The following is a 20,157-nucleotide window of genomic DNA, read 5'->3' on the forward strand; positions in this document are numbered from 1 at the left end:
AAGTCATCACAATCAAGCAAACAGTTTAAGTCCATCTTAATTCCATGTTACCTTTCAAAGACACCAAGTTTGTATTCATAACATGCCCCACTAGTCTGTGTGCTACAAGTACAGCATGTCATGCCATGTATATAAGGGTTGTCCAATGCATGAGGGCGCCCTCTCACATCATAACCTACAGAGACTACATCATGTCCAACTTAATACATTTTTTTGATGGTATTGCCAAATATGGTAAATCATTTCAAAATGGCTGCCTGTTTGTCAAATATGGTATACAAGAACTTTGATTGGGCAGTAAGTTGTAAAATAATCTATTTATGAGCTGGGAATTTTAGCAATTTGTTTCACAAATCTTGATGCCAGAGAGAAAAATGTCATGAAATTTAAAGCTGTACTAAGACTATTTGTCAATGTTAGAGAAATCTACAACAAAGAAATGTAAAGCTGTGTTACCTAGCAACAACATTTTCAAAGTTTAAAGCTGCAGTAGCTGTAACTGAATCATTTTTTTCAAACTCTTTCTTAGCTATCATGACTTACACACAGTAAATCATACGCCAAGAATAATATTGAATCACCTGTGTGTAAATGTATTAGTTTTGTAATCATGATTTCAATCCGTTGCTCTAATACTTGCAGCCTCTACTTATTTTCTCTAATTATTGATATTTGAACAATTTTCAGTGAATATATTGTTGGTTGTCTAATCCTAAAAATAATTCTCAATTTATAGCTAGTGTACCTTTAAACCTCTATTACGTTCAAACATAGGATGTAGGTTCTGAATAGCAAAATATACCAGTTATATTTCCAGAATGATTTTATCTTACAGTTCAATTTTGTAGCATTGTTACAGAATGCATGTCGCCTGTATTACAATTATATTTATTACACTGTGTATTGTTTGTTCAGAAAACAAGTCCTGTTTCTATGGAAATGGACAAAACATAAACTAAAGCAGAAATGTTATTACAGTAACAATAGACTACAGCATGTTCTGTTCTGACAGCAAGTCATTTTGAGATCTTTCTTAAGTTAGGAATAGTATATTTCAGAATATTGCATATCACCCCCTCCAGTCAGACCACGTAGAATCTTCTGAAAAACAGCACAAACCATTTACAAATATCCAGGGGTGACAGCTATAATTTGGATGGGTTAATTCAGTCAGCTTTGCTGGCTAGAAATACCTTGATGTTGTCAGAATCTCTGGCCAACCACTTCATGTTTAGACGAATGTTTTCAAGTGATTGTTGGATGGTACGTTCCGCAGCTGGGGCATCGTGTGTTTTGAAGAAGTCTTCAATCTCTTTGGCTTTCTCTTCACTTGCAAAGCCTTCAGTACAGTACTGAAAATAATATGCAAATATGCCATATTATTTATTGATTGATTTATTTTCTTAGCAACAGTGCTATAAGACAGCCACTTCAAGAGAAGTAAAATACAGAAAAAGTATTGCTATTATTTATTCTTTCAATAGGGAACGTGAAAACCTGCCATGTTGAATGTTGCATCATGGGAAATGTGATAATAAATACTAATCAATTAGTAGTGAAACTGTTACTCATTTTCAGAACGATGTAATACGTGTTTGTAGTTATCAACATGCTAAGTATAGCAGCTAAAAAGTATGGAGCCAGATCTATTGGTAGACACAGAAAAACACAGACAACAAAATTGATTTAAAAGAATCAGCAATTCTGAGCAGCATCGCTACAGAAATTTGCACGAATAATTTACAAGTCGATGTTTAATCCGTACCGTAGAAAAGGAATGGTTTAATTTGAAAGTAACTGTTTACGTTTCATAATGTATGGTAACTATATGATGCACTTGTTTTTATTCAAAATACAATTTAATTAAATCAAATATCCATACCTTCACAAGACGAGACAACAGGAAACCTCCTTCATAACGTTTATGAAGTTCCTTCCAGTTATCTTGAAGGAACTGCCATGCCATCTCTAGTCCATCCTTAGAACCTACCACTCCTGTCAGTACAAACACTGTATCCTGAGATCGTACATCATCCTGTAATGGAGAATGAGACAGTAGGTAGATGAAATGATAGCTATCCAGATTTGTGTAAATCCATGGATAACGATGGAATGATAGCTATCCAGATTTGTGTAAATCCATGGATAACGATGGAATGATAGCTATCCAGATTTGTGTACCTGTTTCCTGCGCTATCGAGATACATCGTTAGTTGGTTTCACTTCCTAGCCTAGCCTGTTTACTGCACTGTTGAGATACATCATTAATTGGTTTCACTTCCTACCCTAGTCTGTTTACTGCACTGTCAAGATACATCGTTAGTTGGTTTCACTTCCTAGCCTAGCCTGTTTACTGCACTGTCGAGATACATCATTAATTGGTTTCACTTCCTACCCTAGTCTGTTTACTGCACTGTCGATATACATCGTTAGTTGGGTTCACTTCCTAGCCTAGCCTGTTTACTGCACTGTTGAGATACATCATTAGTTGGTTTCACTTCCTACCCTAGTCTGTTTACTGCACTGTCGAGATACATCGTTAGTTGGTTTCACTTCATAGCCCTTGTATTCTCAACTTGTAATGATTACATTGTCAAAACTGATAATAACGAATTGAAAATGTTCACCCAATAGCCTGGTCGATGATAGCCTGCAGCCCCTTCAACCGTGACAACTACCCAGACTGTCGTTATTCAAATGAATCAGTATGTAAATACACACACATTACGCTATGTGATATGGTAATTTACATATTATTTACATATGTTTTAAGTACACTTAACCCCTACAGGTGCTAGATAACCATGCTAATAACTTTTGGGGCGGTGGCTACGTGAATCGTTTGAAATCTTTTTCAACACAGGCAGAGAATACAGGGGCTATGTGGTACATCAACTAACGATGTATCTCTACAGCATAGTAAATAAGCTAAACTTGGTGTAAATCCATGGATAATGTTTATATTATCTGACTAATTTCTTTCAACATGTACACAAAGTGAAACGGGAAGGAGAGATTACATCTTAGTAGAGGTATGTACATATTTCTACCACTCCTCTTGAGTACATAAGTACCAACTCTGATTATTTTTAACACCAAAGTAGACATTTATGTGAAAACTGTAAATTATAACTATTAAGCAAAAAGGTCAAAATTGATAAGAATTTCTTTCAATACTTACACTCATTGAGAAATCTAGAACTCTCTTGATAAGTGACTTGTCTTTAACTGAACCCAAAGCTCTCATGATACGTTCTTTCTCTTCATGTAAATCTTGTTCACGGAATAACTGGATGAAAGAATTGAAAAGGTAAAAATGAAAATTGACATATTGATCTATATTGCTACCAATGTCCTCCTCCTCCTCCTCATCCTCATCATCATCATCATCATCATCATCCTCATCACTATCATCATCATCATCATCATCATCATCATCATCATCATCATCATCATCATCATCCTCATCACTATCATCATCATCACTATCATCATCATCATCATCATCCAATAAGGGAGGGGCTAACAGGTTTACTATTATTGCCATGGAAATCATCGTGTACAAAGTGCCAATCATCAGGGGTGCAAAAACCATAGAAACAGCTGATAACTTCAACTCTTGATTCAATTGCATTTGATAAAATGATGTAACTTATCAATATTCTAAAATTAATACCTAAACTGGCAACTTGATTAATTATTTGATCATGCAGACAAAAATACAACAAAAGAAAAATGATTTTCCAGCTTCTGGAAGTGTACCAAGATATCAAAATTTAGTTTTAAACTTACTTTCAACATTGCATCAAATGTTGATTCATCACCATGACTCAGTACAGCATGGTAGACCTGAAATGATAAGACATATATGTCAACTCCTAGGGTACAATGAAATTACCAATGTATCTGATTTCTATTTCACTTTTTATTTGATTTATTTATCAGCTTTGTTGTACACAAATAGTTCAACTAAGTTTATCATTATCTGAAAGCAGCACTAGTTGTAACTGGAGTATTTTAGTATCCCTAACCTTAAAGGGGAACACTACCCCAGAAAATGACTCCTAAGTGCTTATTACCTTTAGTGAAAACACCATGAATATTCATGACTCCTAAGTACTTATTACCATCAGTGAAAATACCATGAATATTCAAGACTCCTAAGTGCTTATTACCATCAGTACAAAGATCATGAATATTCATTGTTCAACCACTGCATAAACATTTCTACTGTGTTAACTCCCATGAGGCAATGTGGCCTACAGCAAGGATCCCCAAATTAGGTACACTTACAATTTAGTGTTTCGCTGTTCATGAAATCACATGTAATGTAAAATCATGAAATTACTTTCCAGAACCCCAAGTTGATAAAAATGCGTCTTTCCTGGAATGGTGTTCCACACTATGGTTACAGGTACTTTTAATGTATTGAAATCCCTGCATAGACTATCTCAACAATACTCAATTCAAGGTAAAGACCAATCTCAGACCAAGAATGAAGTTGTCTGACAGAGCTATAGACATAAACTGGTCCAGGACAACAGAATGATACTGTCTATAATCCAACTAATGAGATAGCCACTAATATGTCAACCTGGCATTGAATCATGACCTTAACCCTTTCAGTACCATTTCCCACGCCCATTATGTTAATTAGGGTGAAAATGTACAAATATGTAGTATGGCTGGCTTTTGCCTAAAGTACCCAAATACTATATATCACAGGATGGTTAATCAAATTTTCTTTTGAAATATGTTGCCTTGGAGATTGCCATGTCACATGACTGGTCACATGATCAAAGATGGCTGACAAAGATGGCCTTCAATGCTAATAACAGATTAGGATTAAAAAGTTGAGTGTGAAATACTATTGTCTGGCAGAGGTTTAGAAATTTAGAAAAGGTTGGACCAGAATAAAAGAATGATCACATTCAATCTCTATTTGTTGACTGATAAGATAGTAATTATCAAAGACCATGGGATGCAGATATTGGGATGTACATCTCAAATGATATTGCTACTCACTGGGCTTCTCAGATCTGCTACTACTTTGTCTTGGCCTGATGCATGGCTTTCAAATTTTTTCTTAGCTTCAGCTACTGTCTCAGGATGACTACAACGACCAAGGTACAAGATAGCTAGACTTCTCAGCAAGGCATCTAAGTGTCCTGCAAGATTAAAATACATTATTAGCATTATATCATCACTTGTTACATATCCAATATTTTTCTTGACAACAAATAAATACATTTTCAATTTACTAATAAAACCCACTTTGGAACTCAGTTCTTGTTTCTTCATGTGATTCAATGTTCACTTCATGTTCTGGTTCCAGGATCCACTGGCACCTATATGCACTGCAGTAGGACTGATTCTAGTTTTATCAACGAACCCAAATAAATACCACAAAGTGTGTGTAATATGCACAAGATGACTTGATTTTGCTAACTGCCCCCGAAGGTCAAGGTCGAAGGTCAATATCTTAAAAGAAGCTTACATCTAATAACATGGGGTAGACACTTGAATGGAGTTAATGTGTATCCTCACCTTCGTCTGTCTTTGCTTCCCAACCTAGTTTCTCAGCCACTGGCCATAACAGCTTTCTACCAAATGCTTTGAGGTGATCAGCATAGTCTGTATGGATCAACAAACCTGACAGTGTACGTAATGTATTACAGATATCAGTCCATACAGTGTAGTTGGTTTCATTCTTGTAGGCATCCATCAGACGCAATACTTCTACTGTTGTGACCTCACCAGCCTTGGCCTGTAATATACAGTAATATTATAACAACACAATATCTATACCACACATACAATACTTTCTACTTGAGATGAACATCTTCTGAGTAGGTGAGTACTACAATGCCTTTATTTAATCTTTATTTGGAAATTTGCTGAATGGTAGCCACAGGAGCAGTGCTCTAGTGCTGAAGAGCAGGAGTAAACCGGAGTACCTGGGACAAACCTACGTTTTTCAGCAGGGTGAAACAGAGCATCATCCTTAGCTTCTTACATACAGACCTGGTTAAATTGTGATCAACCCAGCAGATATTTGTGGGTTTGAACCCTTATTCACATATATCTATTGTAAGTAACTTACCAGTGAAAATAGGTCACTGATAAGTCCAAAGCTTTCTCTCACATATGTCTATTGTAAGTGACTTACCAGTGCAAATAGGTCGTTGATAAGTCCAAGTCTGTCTCTAGCAGGTAAGGAATGATCTTTGATGGCTGGCATCAATAAATCTAACATCTCTGGGGAGTACTGAGTTCTATAGAAACCAACAGTTCCTGGGTTTAACTAAAATAATGAACAATACACATCTGAGTTAGAATAGGCTTTCATTGAATAAAACCAGTCCAGAAAACTTTGCAAAACACATACATATCTGGTCTTTAAAGGGGCACTCAAGGAATAGAGACATTTTCATGAACTATGAGTTCTGGAGAGCCATTTCATGATTTTACATCACCTACAACTACTTGCAATTTCAGAAAAGCATCAAGTTGATCTTGTGCATTTATAGGGTATCTTTGCTATGGGCTATCCTATTGCATCATGGGAGTCAGCAGAAATAATGAATTGAATGGTTGAACACTGAATATTCATGAGCACAAAAATGCTATACACTGTAAAACAGCTGACATTACACTCTGATGTTTTCAACTGACAATCCACATAATTCATAGCATACATGGTAAAAACGTTTACAAGTGTAAATTTAGGTTGTTGAAGATTTTCACAGGATTTCCTTGAGTGCATGTATGCATCCTGTCATTAAGAAATGAAACATTTGCTTGGGGTATAAAGTGTAATGTAATGTAATGTAATGTAATGTAATGTATTCTGGAAATGAAACATTTGCTTGTGGTGTATAAAATGCAATGTAATGTAATGTAATGTAATGTAATGTAATGTAATGTAATGTAATGTAATGTAATGTATTCTGGAAATGAAACATTTGCTTGTGGTGTATAAAATGTAATGTAATGTAATGTAATGTAATGTAATGTAATGTAATGTAATGTAATGTAATGTAATGTATTCTGGAAATGAAACATTTGCTTGGTGTATAAAATGTAATGTAATGTAATGTAATGTAATGTAATGTAATGTAATGTAATGTAATGTATTCTGGAAATGAAACATTTGCTTGGTGTATAAAATGTAATGTAATGTATTCTAGAAATGAAGCCTTTATACCTTCACCCACTGGTCTGGTGCTACGTTGTCAATGGTAACTGTTGTCGTTGGTTTGTCTAGCACTATTGTGACAGCAGCTTTAGAAGGGTCAGCACTGGTGGATATACTAATAGGTACCATCCACTGAGAAGTGTTACCTGTATGGAATAAATAACAGTCTGGTTCAGAAAATACAGAATATCTAATAACACTGGTTTTGATGAAATACAGAGTTTAGACACGGTTCACATGTATGACAATTCTGTCAGAGTCAAAATGGTTGAATGCTTAGAGTGTATGGCTTGTAATCTATACATTGTTGTTTGTGGAGTTATGATGGTTGAATGGTTAGAGTGACTGGTTTGTAATCTGTACATTACTGGTTGTGTAGTCATGATGGTTGAATGGTTAGAGTGGTTGGTTTGTAATCTATACATTGTTGTTTGTGTAGTCATGATGGTTGAATGGTTAGAGTGTATGGCTTGTAATCTATACATTGTTGTTTGTGTAGTCATGATGGTTGAATGGTTAGAGTGGTTGGTTTGTAATCTATACATTGTTGTTTGTGTAGTCAAAATGGTTGAATGCTTAGAGTGTATGGCTTGTAATCTATACATTGTTGTTTGTGGAGTTATGATGGTTGAATGGTTAGAGTGACTGGTTTGTAATCTGTACATTACTGGTTGTGTAGTCATGATGGTTGAATGCTTAGAGTGTATGGCTTGTAATCTATACATTGTTGTTTGTGTAGTCATGATGGTTGAATGGTTAGAGTGACTGGTTTGTAATCTGTACATTACTGGTTGTGTAGTCATGATGGTTGAATGGTTAGAGTGGTTGGTTTGTAATCTGTGCATTACTGGTTGTGTAGTCATGATGGTTGAATGGTTAGAGTGGTTGGCTTGTAATCTATACATTGTTGGTTGTGGAGTTATGATGGTTGAATGGTTAGAGTGACTGGTTTGTAATCTGTACATTACTGGTTGTGTAGTCATGATGGTTGAATGGTTAGAGTGGTTGGTTTGTAATCTGTGCATTACTGGTTGTGAAATCATGATGGTTGAATGGTTAGAGTGGTTGGTTGGTTTGTAATCTGTACATTACTGGTTGTGTAGTCATGATGGTTGAATGGTTAGAGTGGTTGGCTTGTAATCTATACATTGTTGGTTGTGGAGTTATGATGGTTGAATGGTTAGAGTGACTGGTTTGTAATCTGTACATTACTGGTTGTGTAGTCATGATGGTTGAATGGTTAGAGTGGTTGGTTTGTAATCTGTGCATTACTGGTTGTGAAATCATGATGGTTGAATGGTTAGAGTGGTTGGTTTGTAATCTGTGCATTACTGGTTGTGTAGTCATGATGGTTGAATGGTTAGAGTGGTTGGTTTGTAATCTGTGCATTACTGGTTGTGTAGTCATGATGGGTGAAATGTTAGAGTGGCTGGTTTGTAATCTATAGGTTGCTGGTTGTAGAGTTATCATGGTTGAATGGTTAGAATGGCTGGCAAGGAATCTGTAGTTTGCAGGTTGTGGAGTCATGATGGGCGAATTGTTAGAGTGGCTGGCTTGGAATCTATAGGTTGTGGAGTTATGATGGTTGGATGGTTGGAGTGGCTATTGGTTGCTGGTTTCAGCTTCTCTGCTGCTACTTGCTTCTGAAAGATTAATTCCTTGTGCAAGTTTTGAACTACATGTAATGTTATGTGACCCTACCTTCAGCAGCACCATCAGCACAGAATTTACTCTGTGTCAGAGTCAGAACTCTTGAGTTGCCTTCTTGTTTGGCTGTAACTTTGATGACTGGGAAACCCATTTGTTTGGTCCATGTGGACATGACATCTTCCACAGGTTTTCCACTGGCTTTTCCCAGAGATTGCCATAAGTCTTCCGTAAAGGTATTCTTGTAGGAATGTTCCGTAAGGTATGCATTCATTCCTTCCTTGAAATCCTGGAAAATTAATCAGTAAGATGGCCACCCCATTACATATTGTAACAATTCCAGTATTATGTTTGGGCTGTCAGGGTTAAGTATAAACAAAGGTAACAATCTCTTTATAAACATTTTTACAACAAATACACCTACCATGAAGTCAAATTTGATAATGACGTGAAACAAAACAATTATGGAATTGATAATAGACTACAAGTGACATATCTCATTATTAATTTACACAATGGATATAATTATATAACTAATCAACCTTATCTGTACTAAACCTTACCTTATCTGTAGTAACCTTACCTTATCTCTACTAAACTTTACCTTATCTGTACTAAACCTTACCTTATCTCTACTAAACCTTACCTTATCTCTACTAAACCTTACCTTATCTCTACTAAACCTTACCTTATCTGTACTAAACCTTACCTCATCTCCAATGTAGTCATGTAACATTCTGATTACTGATGCTCCCTTGCTGTATGAAATCAGATCAAATATCTCATCTACTTCTGATGGATGGCCAACCGGTACCTGTAATACAAAAATATCAAATTATCATTAAAATCATAATTATCATTAAAATCATTCATAATTGGTAAATTCAGATAATCTACATAATAGTTCAAATTGTAGAAACAGGAATGAATCATTGAATATTGGCAACATCACTGCTTTAAGTCACATTTACTACAATTTTTTCAATATTTACATTAATTTCTAAATATGATAAATATGAAAGATGACACGATCATGAAGACTCAATTATGAAAATTGTATATCTGATGACAAAACGACATCACACCTCTGAAGACATAAGAATCATATCTCTGCTGACAACATTGCATCACTGATGACATCACAATGACATCACACTTCTGAAGACATGAGAATCATATCTCTGCTGACAACATTGCATCACTGATGACATCATAATGACATCACACTTCTGATGACATGAGAATCATACCTCTGTTGACAACACTGCATCCATAATGACATCATAATGACATCACACTTCTGAAGACATGAGAATCATATCTCTGCTAACAACATTGCATCCATAATGACATCATAATGACATCACACTTCTGAAGACATGAGAATCATACCTCTGTTGACAACACTGCATCCATAATGACATCATAATGACATCACACTTCTGAAGACATGAGAATCATATCTCTGCTAACATTGCATCCATAATGACATCATAATGACATCACACTTCTGAAGACATGAGAATCATATCTCTGCTAACAACATTGCATCCATAATGACATCATAATGACATCACACTTCTGATGACATGAGAATCATATCTCTGTTGACAACATTGCATCCATAATGACATCACACCACTATCAACATCATACCTCTGATGACATGACATTTCTAAAGGCATTATTTCTACTAATTCTAAATATCAGGAGATACAAACCTCAATAGGGTGACTGTTTTTCATAGCATCTAATTCCAAGGCTCTTGTGTAATCATTGGTAACAAACTGAGTCCAGATGTCATATGATGGGAAGCAATGGTCAACACATAAATACTCAATCCAAGAAGCAAAGCCTTCATTCAACCACAAATGAGTCCACCATTCCTGGAAAGTTATCAAAATGGAAGGAATATTAGTATTTGAATCATTACCATTAATTATTCATGTATATTTATGTATTTTTGATGTGAGATTAAATAATTAATTTTGAAACCCTTAATATTGTGTTGTATTTAGTTGTGTCCCCACTTCTCTTAACTTCTAAATGTTTTGGCCACTCAATTATAAAAACAACCAACCCTCTACAGAAAGGTCACCTCTCTATAGTGGTCACATTTTGTTGGTCCCTTGGCTGAAGCTCGAAGGTGTCAGCTGTGTTGTATTTCCATTACAGAAAGCCAAAAATGACACTCAAGTGTATTGATAAATTTGTAGGAGTGCCAAGAAAACCATCACTTACCATGGTAACAAGGTTGCCAAACCACTGATGAGCTAATTCGTGACCTTGAGACAATAAACAACAAAATTTGTGATCAGACAAAAAATATTTATCATCAACAGAAAACACATGAATTACTCTCAATATGCAATGATTTAATGTACAAACTGTTCAATAACGCAGGCTATCTAATGATTTCATTACTGTATAAACCAACTACAACTTACAGAGTACACACTTCTTGTTAAATTCAAAGTATCCAAATACAACGTTAAACTTACCAACTACAAGGGCTACCCACTGTTTAGCCATTGCTGATGAGTTCTTAGGATCTACAAGAAGGGCAGTTTCCCTAAAATGGAAGGAAAGGTAAGTATGAAAATATGAAGCATAATGCTTGACTGCATAGTCAGGTTGGGAAAGAAAACAGGAAAATAGCACTACCATAATAATCCCATCAATTCAGACAGATTTGCTGGCTATCATTACACTAGTGTTGCAAAGGATAGTTGGTACACTATACAAACTTTTTCAGCTTCTTAAATTCTCATTTAATACCAACATAAACAAAAGAGCTTACCAGTAAGTCAATAAAAACACCATAGGGTTACAAACACACCAAACTCTTCCACAGAAATCATAACACTAATAAAAACACCATTGGGTTATAAACACACCAAACTCTTCCACAGAAATCATAACACTAATATTCATGTTTCTTTGAGGATCTTTATATTACCTGTATGTTATCAGTCCCCAGTTTTCCATAGCTCCGGCAGCAAAATCCGGGATTGCAATGAGATCTACCTTGGGAAGAGGGTAGGCAATATCAAAATAGTCCTTATAGAATGGAAGGGTCTTGGTGGCTACCTATCAAAAGAAACAGATTGAACATCAACATTATTAGGACAATTTAAATATAGTTATACATGCATGTCACATGTCACTAATCTCACATTCTGATTGGCTGCAACCCTGCTGATATGGAGGCATGTTTCTTACCAACAGCTGTATTTTTGCTTGTTGTATTACATGTACACGGTCACTGCAATACCCCTACTAAACAAACCTAAAGAAATCCAGCTATAACCAAAAGTTCAAATGCCAAATTTATTGTCAACTATACAAAATAATTGTTATACACATTGTAACATGTTTCTTGAATAGTATGTTCTGTGTCAAAGGGAAAGCATAAAAAATTCAAAAAATTGTTCAAGTGTGGAGACGACAAATACACAGCCGTCAGGTGATTGTAAAAATGAATTCCCAAATTTGATAAACTCATCAAAATTACCAACCTAAAAGGTCCAATTTTGCCTAACTAGATCAAAGCATATTATGTATATTTCTGTACTTTTTAATGGAATACTGTACACAATACAAAGAGATGCACTTATTTCACTCAAAGTATAAAAAGTTAATTGCAATATTTAAATACCATTGAAGTATTGCATTATTGTACACTTATTAAATTATTACAAATACAACTAATCATAATATTTATTTCTTATAATCATAGTGTTATACTTACTTCTAGAGCAAACTCTCCCTGTTCTTTCTTGTCAACTGGTGTATAAACTCGCACCAGAACTCCATCAGAAGACGTTGCCTCAACATAATCAAATTCTCCAACCACAAATGCCAAGAGATAGGTTGACATGATTGGTGTTGTTGCATATTTGATTTCTCTCAAGTTAGCATCTTTTTCACTTGGTTTCTCTTCAACAACAGACTGTGAATATAAGACAAGGTGAGTGTCTTTGCTGTGTAGATGCAACTAAAAGAAGCTAATATAATATTCAATACTGACAGTTTACCTAAGCATGTTAAATTTATGGAAATGAACACAAACAATAATATTTGTTAACCAAGTCTGTATGTCAGGGCACCTACCCAGATAAGTACACCTAGTTAGATTAAAGATAGGGAACCGTGATGCACTGAGGAACACCTCCTATGCCAATTGTATGTCAAAAAGAATGACATCATCACAAAAATATATTCAGTCACTTTGAAACTGTTACAATATTTCATATTATTTACCATATATGGAGATTGTATATATATGATGAATAATTTTCCATATTTGGATTTGATTACCATATTTGGATATTACTTACCATATATGGAGATCCATTAAATATTGGGAATACTTTTCTAAATTTGGTAACACTTGCCATATTTGGTATCTGTTACCATATATGGAGTTACTTAAAATATTAGGAATAATTTTCCAAATTTGGTATTACTTACCATATTAGACAATGCCACTCTGTCTTTCGGTGCGATGAGTGTGATGTCAAATGTCGCCTTCACTGCAGGTTCATCCCAACAAGGGAATGCTCTGCGAGCATCTGTGGCCTGTAAAAATGTATAAATTAATGAAATACCTAAACACTCGACAAGTGTCTTTTCACATGCATTTTCACTACTGTAAGTAAAGTCCAATCAGACTTATTTCTGTCTTTACTACTCACACTGGAGTCAATTACTGCTATCAAGGAAAAGTCCAGTCAGACTTATTTCTGTCTTTAGTACTCACACTGGAGTCAATTACTGCCATCAAGGAAAAGTCCAATCAGACTTATTTCTGTCTTTAGTACACTTGTATTGATTACTGCTATCAACTTAAAGTAAAAGTCCAGTCAGACTTATTTCTACCTTCAATACACTTGTATTGATTACTGCTATCAACTTAAAGTAAAAGTCCAGTCAGACTTATTTCTATCTTTAGTACACTTGTACAAATTACTGCTATCAACTTTAAGGATGTCATCACCAAAGGATATAGGAACTGGCTTATTACAAGAATTGCAGAGTTTAGGTTGAGGGCATGCACTGTAGTTATACCTAGTACTCTAGCTGTGCTTTTAACTATATGACCAACTGCACTAACATGATCTAAATATTCTAATCAAAGACTTACTTCAAACTGTGTGACTGCACAGTATCGTTCTTCACCACTTGGAGAGCTATATTTACTACGATAAAATCCCTTCATTTTATCATTCAATTCTCCAGTAAAGTCAATACTTAGATCTCCTTTCCCAGCTTCCAATGCACTAGGGAATGTCAAGGTGGCTGTCTCATCATCTTTGCTGTAACTCACAGTACAAGTCAGACCTGTAATTATTCAAGAGATGTTTGTTATTCACATACATCTAAACTGTCTTATCTTGTTATTATTCAAATTAGCTATTTATTATTCAAAGAGCAAAACTCTCACTGTAACTCACAGTGGTAGTTAGACCTGTAATTATTCAAATGAGCTATTTGTTACAAAAATATTAAATTATTAAACACCATCTGACATTGATTATTCAAATGAGCTATTTGGTATTCAAAGACAAAAACATCTGTAACTCAGTGGCAGTTACACTTGCAATTATTAAAATGAGCTACTTGTTATTCAAAACCATCATCTTAGCTGTGTCACATGATCAGTAAGACCATTAATTATTTAAATGAGCTACTTGTTATTCAAATATCAAAACTATCTTATCATTTCTGCTGAAACCCACAAAGTCATTAATCAATATGAGCTATTTCTTATTCAAATATACCAATGCTAGACAAAATGAAAGTAGATTCTGTTCATATGTGAAAGTAAAACTGAGTCATTTTATCAATGCACATACTCTCCTAAAACTGGCAACTTGCCAGAGTGGAAACTGTGTTTCAGGTCTCAAAATAACAAAGGCTGATGGGAGACGTGCCCCTCATTAATTCTCAGCATTGACAGGATGAAAAATACCAGAGTGTTCTGCCCAAGTTTCCAACTAGTGGGGACAAAGGCCCCTTGGATACAAAAAAGTGGGGTCATTTTGGCAGGGAGTGGGACAATTATTTGTTGCCTATAAAATCATATATATTACATTACACATATACTATTAACTATATAAAAAGTAATTCCATTCATAATAAAAGTTTATGGCAAGCTGTCGTTTGAAAATAACATAATTACCACCTTCTTAGAAAGAGAAGGCAATAAAAATTGTGTAAATTTTGTCATTTCTTCAGAGTATATATAGTTTAGAAAGACTGGATTGCTATCGTCATAGCAACTGTTAATTTAAATACCAATGAATATCAGTGGTCAATTTTATGTTTCCTTTTTTCAGACAAATGACCAAGAACTGGTGAACAAATATGATTGAATAAAAATTTGGAGAAATCTCAATCTTGTTACCACTTTACATTCACTACTGTTTTTATATTGCACGTTTTTGTTCATACACCACTGCACTGTCTATGCATATTTAGCGTGGCTCCAGTAACTTATCAAAGCATAAACACCACAGGGGAATGGATTCCATGACATTGTTGACTGATAGAATGCTACATGCTATAACAACTGTTAGTATTACATTATAACTTCAAATATAAACAAATTCACAAACTTATAAAATTGTCACACGAACCTACATCAGAGGCACACCCTGTTGTTTTTCTATCATTGTATTGTTGTTTTTGGCTAATAAGTAATATTGTCCTAGCCAAACTCAGTCAAGAGAATACACTCAGCCTGTTGTTTTTCTATCATTGTATTGTTGTTTTTGGCTAATATTGTCCTAGCCAAACTCAGTCAAGAGAATACACTCAGCCTGGTGTTTTTCTATCATTGTATTGTTGTTTTTGGCTAATTTTGTCCTAGACCAACTCAGTCAAGAGAATACACTCAGCCTGGTGTTTTGGGCTAATTTTGTCCAAGCCCAACTCAGTCAAGAGAATACACTCAGCCTGGTGTTTTGGGCTAATTTTGTCCAAGCTCAGCTCAGTCAAGAGAATACACTCAGCCTGGTGTTTTGGGCTAATTTTGTCCTAGCTAAACTCAGTCAAGAGAATACACTCAGCCTGGTGTTTGTGGCTAATTTTGTCCAAGCTTAACTCAGTCAAGAAAATACACTCAGCCTGGTGTTTGTGGCTAATTTTGTCCAAGCCCAACTCAGTCAAGAGAATACACTCAGCCTGGTGTTTTTTGCTAATTTTGTCCAAGCTCAACTCAGTCAAGAAAATACACTCAGCCTGGTATTTTTGGCTAATTTTGTCCAAGCCCAACTCAGTCAAGAAAATACACTCAGCCTGGTATTTTTGGCTAATTTTGTCCTAGCCCAACTCAGTCAAGAGAATACACTCAGCCTGGTATTTTTGGCTAATTTTGTCCAAGCCCAACTCAGTCAAGAGAATACACTCAGCCTGGTGTTTTTGGCTAATTTTGTCCTAGCTCAACTCAGTCAAGAGAATACACTCAGCCTGGTGTTTTTGGCTAATTTTGTCCAAGCTCAACTCAGTCAAGAGAATACACTCAGCCTGGTATTTTTGGCTAATTTTGTCCTAGCTCAACTCAGTCAAGAAAATACACTCAGCCTGGTGTTTTTGGCTAATTTTGTCCAAGCCCAACTCAGTCAAGAGAATACACTCAGCCTGGTGTTTTTGGCTAATTTTGTCCAAGCTCAACTCAGTCAAGAAAATACACTCAGCCTGGTATTTTTGGCTAATTTTGTCCTAGCCCAACTCAGTCAAGAGAATACACTCAGCCTGGTATTTTTGGCTAATTTTGTCCAAGCCCAACTCAGTCAAGAGAATACACTCAGCCTGGTGTTTTTGGCTAATTTTGTCCAAGCTCAACTCAGTCAAGAGAATACACTCAGCCTGGTGTGTTGGGCTAATTTTGTCCAAGCTCAACTCAGTCAAGAGAATACACTCAGCCTGGTGTTTTTGGCTAATTTTGTCCAAGCTCAACTCAGTCAAGAGAATACACTCAGCCTGGTGTTTTGGGCTAATTTTGTCCTAGCTCAACTCAGTCAAGAGAATACACTCAGCCTGATGTTTTGGGCTAATTTTGTCCTTGCCAAACTCAGTCAAGCAAACACACTCAGCCTGGTGATTTTTCACAGGTTGTATCAAAGTCCATGGGTTAGTACTACAATGACATTGTCCATGGGTTAATACTACAATGACATTATGGGGATAACTAAGAGTACTATAAAAATCTTTCTACTTACTTTTATCACCAGCTTTATATGCAGCACTGGAAATCTCAATATCAAGACAATTCAACACAACCTTGTCAGTTGAACTTGTCACCTATCAAGAAATAAAACGTTCCATTTAATACTTGCATTATTCAACTTATGAGGTACAGGGGTTAGCAATTGTCATAATGTTTTCTTAAATTTTTGTATAAATTTTACATCATCTTTTAAACAGTGAGAATGGTTGCTATTCACAAATTCTGTGTTACGGGTGGAACGCCATTTTAACTAACTGAATCTTCCTAGCTTTGATACAAATATAACACGGCCTAATGACAGTTGGTTATTCTAAATTCTTGCCAAAGGATAATACTAGTACTATGTCCATTTTTTTATGATGTAATTTTTCTTATACTAAAAATAAGAATCTCCATATTTATTTTGACAAGTTAGCCGACTGTCAGTAAAGAGCCTAGCGTTAGTTATGAATTTGAGTTGTATGTTAGCTTCCTGTCAGTTGAAAGCCTAGCATTAGTTATACATTTGAGTTGTATTTTTTTTATTTTGAGTTTCTTTTCTCTGAGTTTAAACAGCTGTACAAACTCAAATAGATTATGTGAAGCAAAATAACGCCTTACCTGCAAAAAATATCACATTTCCTGACTCAAACATTAATTATGGAGCCTTCAAGACTAAAGAAATGTTAAAATGTACCCAAATTATGTCAAAAAAGGCAAATATAGCAATGGACTACAAAAACTTTGAAACGGGTTGTACAGGGTATGACAGACATTTAGCTCATGTTTTCAGTGATCTCACCGTACTACCCATTTCAAAATTAGTTGACCGTTTTTGAAAAGAATTTTAAATTTGATTCTTCTAAAGAATTGTACTTTCTCTCTTATCCAAAACTGCATTGAATAAAGTTTGTATATATCTCATCAATTTACAATATACATACAATATAAAGGGTCAATTAAGTCATTAAAATTCTTTGTATTAACTAATTAAACAAACAAAGTCGGCATTAACAAAGAATCAACACACTAATGTATCAATTTAAATATTCCTAACAGCTATTTCTTTGTCCTATTTTTTTTGACTATATATTCTGTCTATACATAAATTATCTCAACAGATAAAATCTCAGAAGTTAGTTTCAGTTTCGTTTTTATCAGCTATTGATCACACAGTAGTAGTCACTACAAAATAACTTGCTAATCAGTGCAACCAGAATAAACTACACTAATTAGTTATATATGGACTAGAAATAATATTTAATATTCCATTAATTAATAGTAATACTCATGTCCTGGTATGTCCGCTGTTACTAGATGAATTACTGTGACAAAATATTCACCCGCCCCCTCCTTTAGGACTGACAGAGAAATGTACAGTTGTATTTGCAAACGTCGATGCCCTGGGGTTGTGAGAGTAAATACGACGCCAAAACACTCGACAATAAATGCAAAGTCATCATATGCCTACATTTCAATAATAAAATTGCAACTGGAGTAGAAAGCCTTGTAAACAATAAAAAGAATGATATGAGTAAGCATATTTTACAAGTTCGGTGACACTGTTGATTCCCGACTGTACAATATGTTCAACTGAGCATGTGAAAACCACGTGCTGTTTTTTTTAAATACATACCTCGACCGAAATCACTTCGCTACCGGTGAAAGTGAACGCCTTCAAATTCGGCTGGAGTGTCAAGTTATAGTGTTTAGGCACAACGTTCGCTGGTAAACGTTCAAACGGTTTCTTTTCGGATGCCATGGTTTTGGAGAGCTGAGAAATATCTCTACTTTGTACCTGGAAACCAACACGGAAGTAGTCCTTGATGAAGTGACAGGCAAGGAGTCGTTTGTTAGTGGCTACACTGCTCCAATTAGTGCGACTGAAGACTTGAACTCCAAATATGCTAATACAAGGTTTTGCTGAGATACTGAAGCATTTAAAGAACATTCCAGTAATCATAAAGAATTATAGGAAAATAGCCTTGAGCAACACACGTGAAATACGCCAAGTACAGACTAGAACTTAGGGATGAATTTGACTTCTGCTACCGTCCCCAACTTCGCTATGTGCAACGCCCTCAGTGTTGATCGTACCCATTATACTTTTGTCTTTTTCTGACTTGTCACCAAATGATACTCTGATCACATACTAGTAGGCCTAACGTTTATGTTATATAAAAAAAGTTTACATATTCATAGGTGGTTCTCAATTAAGACAGTCTCTAGCATGAACAAATTCTTAACAGGCACTAAGATTGAGCTGGGCCGATTTTCGTTTACTATCACTAACTGCCACTGTTTCTGACCTATTTGATTGACATAAAGGTCAAATGAATGTGGTGGGACATGATGGACATGGGCGCCCGGCCGGGCTAACTTTAGATGCAATTTTATCTAAATTTAACTCATTTTTAATACGTATGTAGATTTTTACCATTAGAATAACAACATCACAAAGAAAAATCATTGCAAAGATATAAGTATGAACACTGCTTGACGTCACTATACACTAGTCTCATATGGATAGACAAATTTTGGATTTTTAATTCTTGAGACAACTACATACTATGTTTCCCTACTTGAAAAAAAAAACAATGTGAAACAGTACCGACCAAATTCTTGTAACTCAATAAATTACAAAAAAGCTAAAAAGTTTGTGAAGGGTTTGTTTATGTACGTAGCTACAATTACAACTATTTTACACATTTTTTTAATGTTTTGCAATTTATGAGTTACAAACAGGGATTTAGTATATGTTGTTTGACAATGTTTTTCCAAGTATGAAAACACAGTATCGGTTGTTGTTTTATAAAGTAAAAATCCAAAATGGATACCGTTTATCATCCATAGGGCCTGTACACCAGACAGAAGTTGTAACAGATAAAAAAAATAAATTCTACTATATATGTTGTGCATGTGAGCTGTAAACTATGTATCCGACTGATAAATGAATAATAATAACAATAATGTAAAAATCACAAGTTCATATCAAAATTATTAAAATTATAGGTATCAATAATATAGACTATGACTTATACGATAGACAGTAGAGAATTCTACAGCCGTCTATGTCTACACTTATATATACATCCCTCAT

General features: G+C 35.1%; 1 protein-coding gene across 2 annotated transcripts in view; it reads right to left on the reverse strand.

The window, feature by feature from the left end:
• LOC144450690 (puromycin-sensitive aminopeptidase-like) overlaps positions 1-18,899 on the reverse strand; it is a 20,179-nt gene extending 1,280 nt beyond the window's left edge. For both annotated transcript variants that reach the window (XR_013482256.1, XM_078141350.1), the window contains exons 1-19: positions 18,694-18,899; positions 17,071-17,152; positions 13,992-14,188; positions 13,319-13,426; positions 12,597-12,797; positions 11,805-11,935; positions 11,347-11,417; positions 11,087-11,130; positions 10,567-10,731; positions 9,555-9,659; positions 8,900-9,134; positions 7,208-7,344; positions 6,170-6,304; positions 5,548-5,767; positions 5,026-5,168; positions 3,793-3,849; positions 3,182-3,289; positions 1,883-2,035; positions 1-1,352 (exon numbers count right to left, since the gene is read on the reverse strand). The exon at positions 1-1,352 is cut by the window's left edge. Coding sequence is in view for 1 of the 2 variants with exons in the window: in XM_078141350.1 (XP_077997476.1) it covers positions 1,167-1,352; positions 1,883-2,035; positions 3,182-3,289; positions 3,793-3,849; positions 5,026-5,168; positions 5,548-5,767; positions 6,170-6,304; positions 7,208-7,344; positions 8,900-9,134; positions 9,555-9,659; positions 10,567-10,731; positions 11,087-11,130; positions 11,347-11,417; positions 11,805-11,935; positions 12,597-12,797; positions 13,319-13,426; positions 13,992-14,188; positions 17,071-17,152; positions 18,694-18,819 (2,604 nt within the window). In the remaining variant the exon portion in view is untranslated. The remainder of the gene's footprint in view (positions 1,353-1,882; positions 2,036-3,181; positions 3,290-3,792; positions 3,850-5,025; positions 5,169-5,547; positions 5,768-6,169; positions 6,305-7,207; positions 7,345-8,899; positions 9,135-9,554; positions 9,660-10,566; positions 10,732-11,086; positions 11,131-11,346; positions 11,418-11,804; positions 11,936-12,596; positions 12,798-13,318; positions 13,427-13,991; positions 14,189-17,070; positions 17,153-18,693) is intronic.
• Between the last annotated feature and the right edge of the window lie 1,258 nt (positions 18,900-20,157).

The sequence above is a fragment of the Glandiceps talaboti genome, chromosome 20 (genome assembly GCF_964340395.1).
Source record: "Glandiceps talaboti chromosome 20, keGlaTala1.1, whole genome shotgun sequence".
Lineage (NCBI taxonomy): Eukaryota > Metazoa > Hemichordata > Enteropneusta > Spengelidae > Glandiceps > Glandiceps talaboti.